This window comes from Solenopsis invicta, chromosome 2 (genome assembly GCF_016802725.1).
Source record: "Solenopsis invicta isolate M01_SB chromosome 2, UNIL_Sinv_3.0, whole genome shotgun sequence".
NCBI lineage: Eukaryota > Metazoa > Arthropoda > Insecta > Hymenoptera > Formicidae > Solenopsis > Solenopsis invicta.
This window is the reverse complement of record NC_052665.1, coordinates 15,276,490-15,288,917: the sequence shown is the minus strand read 5'-3', so window position 1 is coordinate 15,288,917 and position 12,428 is coordinate 15,276,490. Positions and strand designations below refer to the sequence as shown.

Here is a 12,428-nt window from a genome sequence, read left to right as displayed (position 1 = left end):
TATTTTTTTTGCGATTTCTCGTCGCCTGCGGGTAAATCTCGCGTGGAGGAAAGGTAAATTTTCTTGAGAACAACCCTCGATCAAGCGCGACCGGTAGGTACCCGGCGACAGTGGTGGTGGTAGCAGCGGTGGTGTTGGTGGTGGGGGTGGTGGAGCGGACGACGGTGCACCTCGCGTTCGACCAATCGGTAGCCGCGTTACATCGGTCGGGCTTCCGTGTCGCGCGCGCCGATTGGCCGAGCGCCGACCGAGCCGGCTGCCGATAGTGCTACACCGGTGCGGCAGCGGTGCGATGTGCGATGGCGCAGCGGCCATAATGAATGCGAGCGCTGGAGCGAGCGGTACTCCGTTGATTTCAGTTGATTTGAACGTGCGCGACCGTGAGCGTGTTAACGTCGACGTCGTTGGTGATCCGGTTGATCCCTCCCTCCCTTCCCCCTCCGAGTTCCTCGTCCACGTCCGTATCCTCAGCGGCCGCTTTTTCCTTCGATTCCCCGTGAAAAGTGCAGCGTGAATCGCGAGCGTCGCGGCGCTCCCGCACGCCGCACGTGCATGACGTGATCGCACGGCCCGCGAACATGGAGGTCGCGCGGAAGGTGCACTATGACGCGTGCGACATGCAGAACGGCGAACTCACTTGGAGCTGCGGCGGCAACGGCAGCGTCGGCGGCAGCAGCCCCAACGAGTGCGACATCCTCGACTGCTCCGTAGAAAACTACGATGACCCGTCGTCGTCGTCCTCGCCACCACCGCCGCTGCAGCCGCGCAAGTTGTTCGACGCGACGGACTACAACGACAACGAGGACCAGCCTACGAATAACAACAACAAGATTCCGATCTTCGTGACAGGTTAGAATCCATTTAACCTCCCATTATGCATCGCGTTCGCGATGCTGGAAATCGGTGCGGGATATCTCGACTAAAATTGACCAATCGCATTTGAATAATTCGACCAACTGACTAATGCGATTGGCCAATCCTCTCTATTTATCTATTTATCATCCATTGTACGTTTGTATATGAATTTGTATTTGAATGCAGAAGGTATAACAGGGAACTTGACGTTTTTTTTCTCTCGCGCGTGAGCTGCTTGTACTTTCCGTCTTTCTTTCGCCAACTTTTGTCCACTCGTCACCTGTTCCAGTCACGCACTTTATTTGTGCGCCGCTTTACGTGTAGAAAGTGCAACACGGTGCACGTAAAGCGGCCCTACCACGAATGACTCACACGTTTCACTACATAAAACTTTCATGTTTTTTTCGTGTAGTAAGAGAAACCTGATTTCTTTGTATTTTCCATCTTTCTCTCGTCGACGTCTAATATATATATATATATATATATATCTCTTTTTTGAGTCTATATATATATATATATATATATATCTGCTTTATTTGAGATCCGTAGTACCACGTGGTGCGGAGAGGAGACCCTTTCTCTCTACGTTACGCCACGGCGTCCCTGTTACCCCCCTCTGTTCCCTTTCTTCCCTGATGCGAGACTCGGACGTGACCTCGTGCTTTCATTTACGAGTCAAATTCATCCGGAAATGATCCCGCCCACGAGTGAACAGTTTACAGAGAAACTGTTTCCAAGAAAACATGAATTTTTGCGAATTCTCTCTTTAATTTCTAATTAAAAAAACTAATAATAATGGACTTCTCCCAGAAAGCATTTTTGTGGATATCTAAAAGATATCTTCGAGATACTTGATCTTCTAGATGTCTAATAGATATCTTAAAATATATCTTTAAGATATATTTGTCACACAAGAGATTTTTTTAAAAGGATCTTTAAGACTTCTGAAAGATATCTTCACAGATATACAGAAAAAATATTTTTAAATTAATTATATTCATATATGTAAGCAAAAAATATAGTTTTGTTTTTAAAGAATTTGAATAATTTTAAACATAACTTGCTTGCATGAAGAAATTTGTTTCTTTGTGTAAGCAAGTTATGTTTGTTTAAGATTATAAAATTCTTATATTCTTGTTTATATATATATGAGAACGATTGTTGATTTGATACTAATTATTTTTCTGTATGTTGGAAATGATGCTTCAAAATGTTGCACAAGATATCTTTAGATCACTATAAAAAGCTGTCTTTATAAAATTAAAAAAAAAAGAATGCAAGACCTCAAAACCTGACAAGAAATCTAAACCTAGCAAATACAAAGCTATATAAATGATAGTTTCAATTTCTTACTCAATAATGTAATAGATGTATAATACACTCATAACAGTTATATTGTTGATTGAGAAGTTACAACTAATATTTATATAATTGTAACTTGGTATTTGCTGGGAAAAGATATTTTTTTGTTTACATGGGCTGTATGTTGGAAAAATTTAGCAAAAATCCATCGGTTTTGCACAGCAAACTTGAATTCAAATTAAGGATTTTGAATTCTTTGTGTTGATAGATACAGATGTGAGAATTAGATATATCTCACCTTTGTTTCGTCAAAGAAGCTCTGCTTGCACGTTACCTTCAGACTCTGCTCCTTTCTTCTTATATTTCTTTGTGTTTTTTTTTTATTGACTGTGTGTTTAGCAGAAAAAGTAGCTCTGCAACTTTGGAGATTCTTTAACCTTTTGATTCCCATGCAAATTTTTCATACATTTAGTAGTGAATTTTATCTGCATTTGCTATCCATTTTGAGGCCATTCATTGCATATTTAAATTTTATATTGTTATGTATATTGCAACAAATACATAAATTATTTAATAACTTTTTATCATGAAAATGATAAAGATCTCATACTTACTGCTTATTTAAAAAAAATTTTTTAATGTAAATTTTAGTATTTTGTTGATATTAGCATTATTTAGTTTTTATTTGTTGAACACAACATAGAATTTGCGTGGTAACAGTCCAGTAGTGCAGTCTAACTAAATGTGAAGATTTAAACACTGAGACAGAGGATATTGATCGAATATGTGGCACCAAAAAAGTTTACACCGAAAAAGTTTATGCTTTTGGTGCAAGCTGTTAAATTTGTTATAAGTTTCTAACAAGGGAACCTCTTAAAATGCCAAGATATTTATGAAAATTTTTAAAATGATTAATGAAGCTTAAAAAATTGCATATGTATAATATACTGTCATTTATTTGTATCAATACAGATCTTTAAAGTTATAATTACATAACAAAACTATTATAATTCTTGTATTCATTTATGAGGCGAGTGGCTGAACTTGGGAATCAAGGGTTAATATGATTGATTCCTACCATATTAAATGTATAAACTAATCATATTAAAAAATCTTACACAATTGGAAAACTGCTTTTTCTGCTGAAACCACTTTTTTATGTTACCTTTTTTTTTTTCTTCTATAACTTCTCGATAACATTTTAAGCATGTATATATATGGCATGTATCAAATTTATAAAATTGTACTGACGCATGGTGCGAAGTGATTGATATCGATATGTTTAGACAATTATTTTCCATCGTGCGTAAGTACTTTTTGAAGTAAAATAAATTTCAATCTCTGAAGTTGCGATCGTAAATTATACGACACTTTGATTACGATTGTCTCTAGAGTTGAAATCACTCACTATCAGTGATTCTATGAATTTTTTGTATATTAATGACAAGTAAATGTAATATCTAATCATCATGCAGTATCACATGTATAGGATGCTTTGATTATTGGCAAAATACATATATGTTTAAGTAAATTGTTTAATAGTTACGAGATATCATTCTTGTAAATAAGTTTCTAAATTTTATTTTTTTATTGCCTTGAATTTACTTTGTTTAACGGGATAAAATTATAGCCAATTCTTATTAGTCACATTTAAGTATATTAATATTATTTTATTTTCTCTTTATTTCTTATTAAACATTTTTTACTATTTGTGTTCTAAGAAAATCCATTATTATAGTTATATATATGTATATATATATATTTTTTTTTTTAATTTGTTTTATATTATTTTAATGTATTATTCTAATGATATTAAACCATTTCTTTGAAATTATTCTAAGAGAAAAGAAAATGTAATTTAAAGGTATAGCATAATAAGAAGCTCAACATTTAAATCAACATTTTAATTACGTATAAAATGCTTGAGAACATTCTTGTCATTTGCAATGCATTTTAATGACTACAAATTTTCTATAGCGAAGAAACGTTTACTTGCAGATACTCCAGCTATCAAAGCTCCTATCAGTCGTGAAAGTATTCTCCTCAAGAGCTCAATGGGATGTAGTCCACCCTACAAACGTGTCAGGGCGTTACGTCTGTTTGATTCGCCCACCACCCCAAAAACCTTGATAGAGAAGAGCGTATTACAAACTCCGGTACCCGTAAGATGTTCTAGACTTTTAAATCTAGACAAACCTAGATTTCCCAAGATAAGTCCCACTTATAATAAATCGGAGAAACCTGCCGCAAATGTAAATCCATTCACACCTACTGGCATGTTAATAACGGCAAGAAAAAGAAGCAGATCCAAACGTAGTCTCAATAGGTACGTATTCAAGCTGTCTTACAACTAGAATATATTAGTGTGTTATTAAATTTTCGTCTTAGAGAAAGATTGTTGCTGCTTCAAATTCGTAACTACATTATTTTCTTTTATAACAGCAGTTGTGGTAGTTCACCGGATGTGCAAGTGGCAAAATGTGACCTCGACGACTCAGAAGACTCAGACAACGAATACGAGCACGCGACGAAACGTATAGCACTACAGGATTCGAATATATCACGTTACCATGAAGAATTTCTCGAACTTTGTTTGATCGGAACCGGCGAATTCGGTTCCGTGCACAAGTGCATCAATCGATTGGACGGATGTACGTACGCCATCAAGAAGAGCATCAAACCTGTGGCGGGCAGCACCACTGAGAAGAATGCACTAAATGAGGTGTATGCACACTCGGTGCTCGGCAAACATCCGTATGTGGTTCGCTATTACTCCGCTTGGGCGGAAAACAATCATATGCTCATCCAGAATGAATATTGCAACGGCGGCAGTCTCGCAGACACAATTGCCTTAATGCGAACGCAGAATCAACACTTCAGTCAGGCTGAAATGCGCCAACTGCTGCTGCACGTGGCTGAAGGACTGAGGTATATACACAGCATGCAGCTTGTGCATATGGACATCAAACCTGGCAACATCTTCATCACCAAGGAAAAGAAATTGCGCGCCATCAATTATGATTCCGCGGATGATGGTTTCGATGACATCGACGAAACTGTCGACGAGGAGATCACATACAAAATTGGCGATTTGGGTCACGTTACTTCCATCAGTAATCCACAGGTGGAGGAAGGCGATTGCAGATACCTTCCGACAGAAATTCTAAGAGAAAACTTCACTCATCTACCCAAAGCTGATATCTTTGCTCTAGGATTGACCGTTTATGAAGCAGGTGGCGGTGGATCTCTGCCGAAAAATGGACCTGCATGGCACGACATTAGACACGGAAAATTAGCAGACTTGCCGCACTGCACTCGCGATCTGATCAACTTGTTGAAGGTGAGATCTTATTTCTAGACTCAGAATGTTATCCACATTTTGTAATATTACTCTGGATGAAAATTCAAGAGAATTTTTATTCATAAAAATTCACTCGTAAAATTAAGAATTTTTTTAAAGATTTTTACACTTTTCTATTTTATAGGCAAAGTATTAGAATAACTAAACTAACATTATGTTAATGTCAAATCTTATTGGATATTTTAAACTATCAAAATTTAACAAAACTTTAGTAATAAAATTTTAGTAAAAAAAAGCTGTACTAAACCTGAATTACACTTGAGTGAAAATTTATTTAGAATAGCATTTTAGAATAAATAATTTCTTCTTTTAGCGATTTATCGAAAAATCGTTATAAATATTTTAATATCTTTTTGACATTTCTGTTCTGTGCAGCTGATGATTAGCTACGATCCGGAAATGAGGCCATCGGCGGAATCTTTGATGCAACACCGAGTTTTATGTCCGATCGGGAAGAAAACCAAAGCACAACTGCGAAGAGAATTGAACGCTGAAAAACTAAAGAACGAGATCTTATCGAAACGACTCCATGACGCGGCGATGTACCTGAAGTCTATTACACCAAACGTTGTCGTCGAGGGTAATTCCGACCGACAATTGCGTCCAATAGCCACCAGATTATCGTCATCTCGTATCATAGGCAAAAAGGTCAATCGTAGTAATAGCACTACGAACTTTTGAATTCTTTTTTTCGTTGAATTTTTGACATCAGTAAAGTTTCAGAAGGTAGAACTTGAGACAGCGATCGGTTTCCTCAAGTCACCTTAACATGTGATACCGTATCTAGTTTTTCTAAGTATGATTATTTTCCAGTAAAGTAAGACGTTTACACATGTAGACCAAGCATCACGCGTGGGACCTGACTCGCGTGTGCTGAGAGAGACAAGAACATAACTTGGATCTCTCTTCTCTTTCTAAAGCCCGTTTGCAACAATGTAGATTACTTTTAAGTACGGTTCAACTTCCTAATAATTAGTAAAGGATTAAAAAGTAAGTTAAACCATATTTAAAGTTAATTCTACGTTGATACGAACATGTCAGTCTTTTGTTAGAGAGAGAAAAAGGACTTTTCTCTCTCTCTTTCTCTCTCTCGTGCGCGGGCCACTCGTAAACCAAAATTATAGATATAGTATAAATAAAGCGAACATACCATATCACATGGTATGGCTCCATTTATTTATGCTATATCTATAATTTTCCCTATGATGACTCTTTTGTAATGCGATTGACGTTTACTTTATAGCTGTAGACAATATTCTTAATATACTATAATATGGTTGTGTATTTTTTTTTGGATTGTTATCGAAAACGAAATTTGTTAGTATACGAACGTGTATCAAACAAAGTTTGCAGTTAATTTCTAAAAGAGTACTGAGGGAGCAAAATTTGGTTTAATCAAATTACACTCAAATGTGACAAAATAATATAATATTAGTAAAGTCGATAAAATTTTTTTCTAAATTGTGGAATAAAACTGCATTATAGCAGGCTAATTTTGTGCAGTAAGAAAGTTTTTGAGGCCACTTAATGTATTTTCTGATTTCACAATCCTGATAGAATCTCTTGTAATCTCATCGATTCTTTTTTGTTTCATTCTGGACTCTAAAACTTTTCTTATTTCAATATAAAATTTTGATTAAAGCAATTTTATTCTATTTCTCTGTATGCAGTGCATGCGGAGTAATAATAAGTAAAATTCGCATGCGAGCAAATTGAAATAATTATTGCGACTTTTACAAGTTTTGCACGTTCTCAATATTTATACGTTACAAAATATAAAGTTATCTCATTTTTTAGGAATTCGTAGGTTTATAATTTTCTTTTATACTGTATAAATAACGAACTTTTTTTTTTATAAAAATAACAATGCACGATCGAACACAATATGTTCCAATTGCATTAATAATAACAAAAATTATTCTTATCCTCTTTATGTCCTTTTAACCTGCTTTTGCTTGCTGATTGTAACGCTTTCTTTACAATCTCAACAATAATGCACGAACTATTTTGTACCTCATGAAAACAAGTGTTTTATCTGTACAAAAAATAATAAGTACGCCCACACATACACTTTGTCTATTGTCTTTATCATCTTTTTACTTCAGTCAGTATTTTGCCAAAAAATAATAGAAATGTCATTATCTATGTCTATAAGACGTAACTTAAGCTTAGCTATAACGCGAAATCTCAGGTTAAATATATTTTTCTATTGTATTATAACGTTTTATATATAACGTACCGTTTATTACTTAGCTGATCTCTTTCTCTTCAATCCTTAGCTCTGTCAGAGCGTAATGATTGCTCGGTGCATTTCTGTAATATACGCTTTTTTACAATTTATACAAGACCTGTAAACAGCGATTCTGAACGGTTTAATTTAGAGAGGCTCTCATGACAAGATGCTTTCACAATCAATCGTTTGTTATTGCCTTCCGAGAAGTAGCGATCGAGTAAAATGTCTGATCAGTCGGATTTAAACCCAAGTTTTTTGGCATGAAAAGTAGACACAAACTCTGCGCCACAATTACTACACTTAGCTGATCAACAAGTGCCTTTATCATTCACCATAAAGCTAAAAATTTTGCATTGTGATATTATACAGATTATTAACTGCATAAACTCCATAATGTAAAGAAAAAATATTTTTATATTAATGATTCGTGATTCATTAATATAAAAATTTAACTTTTTATTTCAATAGAGATTAGTTAAGTATTAAAAGTATGTAACATTTAGACAACTATTTACCGCTGTGCCTTTACGTTTATGCTATAGTATAAGAAACTAACGTTCCTTGTTACATCAGCATTTCCATTGACACGCATGTTTTCGCTAGTTACTTTTATCAGTTACGACACAAAATAATATTATCAAATAATATTTTGTCCATATTTTGTCTAATTCAGAGATAAACTATTTTCTATCTTACAAAATTAAACAAGATAACAATCAGTTTATGAAATGACAAGCACAATATTCGATTTTGAACAGGTATAATTTAAGAAATAGGTTTTAATATCTTGTAAACTTTAATTTTTGTACAGTAATTAGCATTTATTTAACAGTATTGGACAAATTAAAGAAATGTAGGTCAATATACATGTTATATGTCAAAGATTATTTTTAATAATATACATATATAAAGGTTGAGTTATTCTTTTACAATTAAAAACATTAAAAACTAGGATCAGATATTTCAATCAAATTTAAATTGCTACTAGTTGATCTTGCAAGTGTTCAAAATGATTTTTGACAGATACTTGTACGCGTTTCTTTAATTTGTTTCTATTAAAATACTATTAAATAATTAATGTTACAGTTATTACAAAACTTAAACGATGAGATAATAAAATTAAAAATCTGTTTCTTCAATTTTAGACTGAATCGAAAATATTACAAATTGAGTTGTGTTCGAAATAAGAGTGTGACATGAAAAAGTATTAATATACAAATAACAGCTTTCAATCAAAAGTGACAAATTGATAGATTCTACGTTTTACATGTCAACTCTTTCTTCACATATTGCTTCACATATTGAAGCTTTTATTTTCATGGTGGGAACAATTGCTGAGAATAGATATGCATGCTGCTCAGGTGATATATTAGTATTCGTTTGCAAGATTTTATGAGTTCCCAAAGAATGATTAAACGTTTCTCTAAAGCCAATGTTATTTTGCAAGTTGTATAGCATGCTGATAATTTAAATCTTTGGTATTAACAAAAGAAGCTTGTAAAACACGAATTGTGCGATTGTTTTTGTCTGTTGCAAGCAAGTGAGCAGCATTGTGCAACTATACAAAATAAAACAGCGTGTTTTTTTAAGAATAGCGTTTTAAGAAAAAAAACCAACCATCAAGAATAGAACATAACTGTCACTATTAAATATCAAACATAGCACAATTTTTTTTTAATCAAACTTCATAATTGTATCAAATAATAATATCAAATTGTTTGATCGACAACATTGACGTGATACACGCATGTAAAATAAATTGAATTATATTTTGCTTTTTATATTGAGACTTGTATCGCTTTATATAACAAATAATATTTTTATATTTTTATATAACATTTTAATATATTTTTATTATGTAAATATATTTTTCACACGTAAGCTGCATCATGCTCGCAAAAGATAAAAAGTACCTGTCAGTCGCGTGTTACAAGCTCACCTTGTATAAGATTGATTTCCATCAATTATTACGAATATAAAGCATGCCAATCAATATATTTACATTTCCTATAAATATATCGCTGATTATATATAATTATGCGTATCTGTCGCTAGTTTATTATATAAAAACATTGTCTCTTTTTTTGACACGAAGCCGGAAATCTTTTACGTTTGTTTATCGAATGTGATACATATAAAGCAAAAGTTTACGATTTTCGTGTATTCGCATAATAAACCTAGTTTTAAGATATTATATTTATATATTGAAACCATTCCGAAAACATAAAAAAATATATGTAAATGTGTCTTTAAACGAAGAAGGGAAAGCGAAGTTGTAAGATGTACGAGCAGCAGGACAATTTTAGGACTTGAACAAGTTCGTATCTTGTTTAAGTAAATGTTTAGCATTAAAATAAATTGTTTCAATTATCATTAATTATTGTATAATTATAATTATTAATATTATTATTATAAATAATGATTAACTGATTGTTATGCTTTCCATTCTTACAATATCCATCGTGTAAATTACAAAGAATGTTACCTCGGGCAAAATCTAACTCGGATAGTTTTGGCGAGCACTGATAAATGTGCTATCGGCGCATACGAATTAGCGAACTTAGCTCGTAGGAGAGTCTCTATGTAAAAATTAACAGTTTTAGTGTCGTCTAACTTCACAATGAGCGTATTGTGATTTGATTGCAAAAAAATTATTGTTAATTAAAGTTGTACGGTTTGCGTTTCTCCCACATCATTGAATTTCTTTCCATTGACATTTTGTGAGATAACGTTACATTTCCAAATCAATAAAGGAGAGAAAAATTATTCAAAATGTTTAACGATGAATAATACACCCCACCATAACAGTTCATCCCAAGAGACTTCGCAGAAGGAGGATATTCGTTGAAGATTCTCTTACATATTCTGATGAAAATTTTTTCTTTGAACAAAATTTTTCAAAATTTCTGTATAAATTTTGTGACATTAGAAAACATCTCCGGATAGAATAAAATGGTAGGACAAAACGATCCATATTTGGAAAGTTAAAATTTTCTGTCTATAATGAATTTAAATGATAGACATTTACGCATTGCACTTACATCAGTAAGGTCAAAGAAATCAATAGTAGAAATTGTCCAAATTTAACAGTAAAACAAATAAAAAATCGACTTTTACACGAACAGCGACTTTGAGATAGCCACATACAATTATTTGGTGAAAACACGCATCTCAAGTCATGCATCATTTTATCCTTGTTCATATAAACAAAATTATTCCAATCTAAGTGATGCGCACTTGAAAAAAAAAAAAAATATCTTAAAATTGTGTAATTTAATTCAACCAAAAAATGTGTGAAATCTTTAAATTGCGTCAATTATGAACAGCATATATTACATTCTTTGAAATAACTGTTGTACTATTTTTATTAAATAACATTCAAACGATAGTATCTTAATTTGTATTTTCATTTAATTAAGGCTTTTCTTATTCCAATCTAAATGGTTGTAACTTCAATTCTTAAAAAAACTATTTACTTCAATAAATAAATCCAAGTGGTAGTATTTTTATTTTAATAAAACCCAAGTGGTGATATCTTTAATCTTTTTTTTTTTAATAAATTATTACGACGCTTTCGAAATAAAACTGGCTTAAAATTATTTTTACAATTGAGATATTTTTATTTATATTATTTAATTGTTACTTTTACTAATATCACTTATCAGCCTTATAATAATATTATTTATTACGCTGCATCTTGCGTGCGTGTGAATTCCATCTAAAGAATAAAAGTAGTAAAGAAAATTTAATAAATTATACATACTTTTTATTAATATGTATACTATTTAATATTAAATTATTATTAAATAATAGCGAGGAACATGTGCCGCATTCATTGAAATGCTGGAGAGATCATAAAAACAGCCAAGAAGCCGTATTATAAAATAGATGAGAGAGTTCAGTTTGCCCGTTATTCAATTTGTCTGTTCTTTGTCAGTTTGCTGGGCTCCAGTTTGCTGGTTTGCCCGTTCTTCAGTTTGCTGGTTTGCCCGTTCTTCAGTTTGCTGGTTTGCCCGTTCTTCAGTTTGCTGGTTTGCCCGTTCTTCAGTTTGCTGGTTTGCCCGTTCTTCAGTTTGCTGGTTTGCCCGTACCGCGATTTTGGGGACCGTCAAGTCGCTCCTGGTATTAGAGAATCATGTAGAGCAAAGAGGTTGCAGGAGGTATTCTAGACTTTACCCCGATTTATTCACTTCCTACCTTATCGATACTCGATAACAGCGCGTAGCTAACATATAGGTATCTACGGTGCGATCATCGAGTATCGATAAGGTAGGAAGTGAATAAATCGGGGTAAAATCTAGAATACCTCCTGCAACCTCTTTGCTCTACATGATTCTCTAATACCAGGAGCGACTTGACGGTCCCGAAATCCCGGTACGGGCAAACCAGCAAACTAAAGACCAGCAAACTAAAGAACAGGCAAACTGAATAACGGACAAACTGAACTCTCTCAACTATCTTATACTGCTTCTTGGCTGTTTTTATGATCTCTCCAACATCTCAATGAATGCGGCATATGTTTCTCGTTATTATTTAATAATAATTTAATGTTAAATAGTATACATATTAATTAAAAGTATGAATATTTATTACATTTTCTTTATTAATTACCTTTATTTTTTACATGGAATTTGCACGCACGTAAGGTGCAGTTTAATAAATAATATTAATATAAAC

The 12,428-nt window shown here is 33.4% G+C and overlaps 1 protein-coding gene across 2 annotated transcripts; it reads left to right on the top strand.

The window, feature by feature from the left end:
* The first annotated feature begins 325 nt into the window (after positions 1–325).
* On the top strand, positions 326–10,524 carry LOC105197440 (wee1-like protein kinase 2). Of its 2 annotated transcripts, none has more exons than XM_026131170.2 (4): positions 326–849; positions 4,156–4,483; positions 4,603–5,497; positions 5,894–10,524. In XM_026131170.2, exons 1-4 carry the CDS (start codon positions 579–581, stop codon positions 6,197–6,199), a joined length of 1,800 nt encoding a protein of 599 aa, XP_025986955.1. In that variant the 5' UTR covers positions 326–578; the 3' UTR covers positions 6,200–10,524. The 2 variants fall into 2 exon arrangements, with proteins under 2 accessions (XP_025986955.1, XP_025986954.1); XM_026131169.2 differs by having other exon boundaries at positions 330–849; positions 4,600–5,497.
* Positions 10,525–12,428: the final 1,904 nt, after the last annotated feature.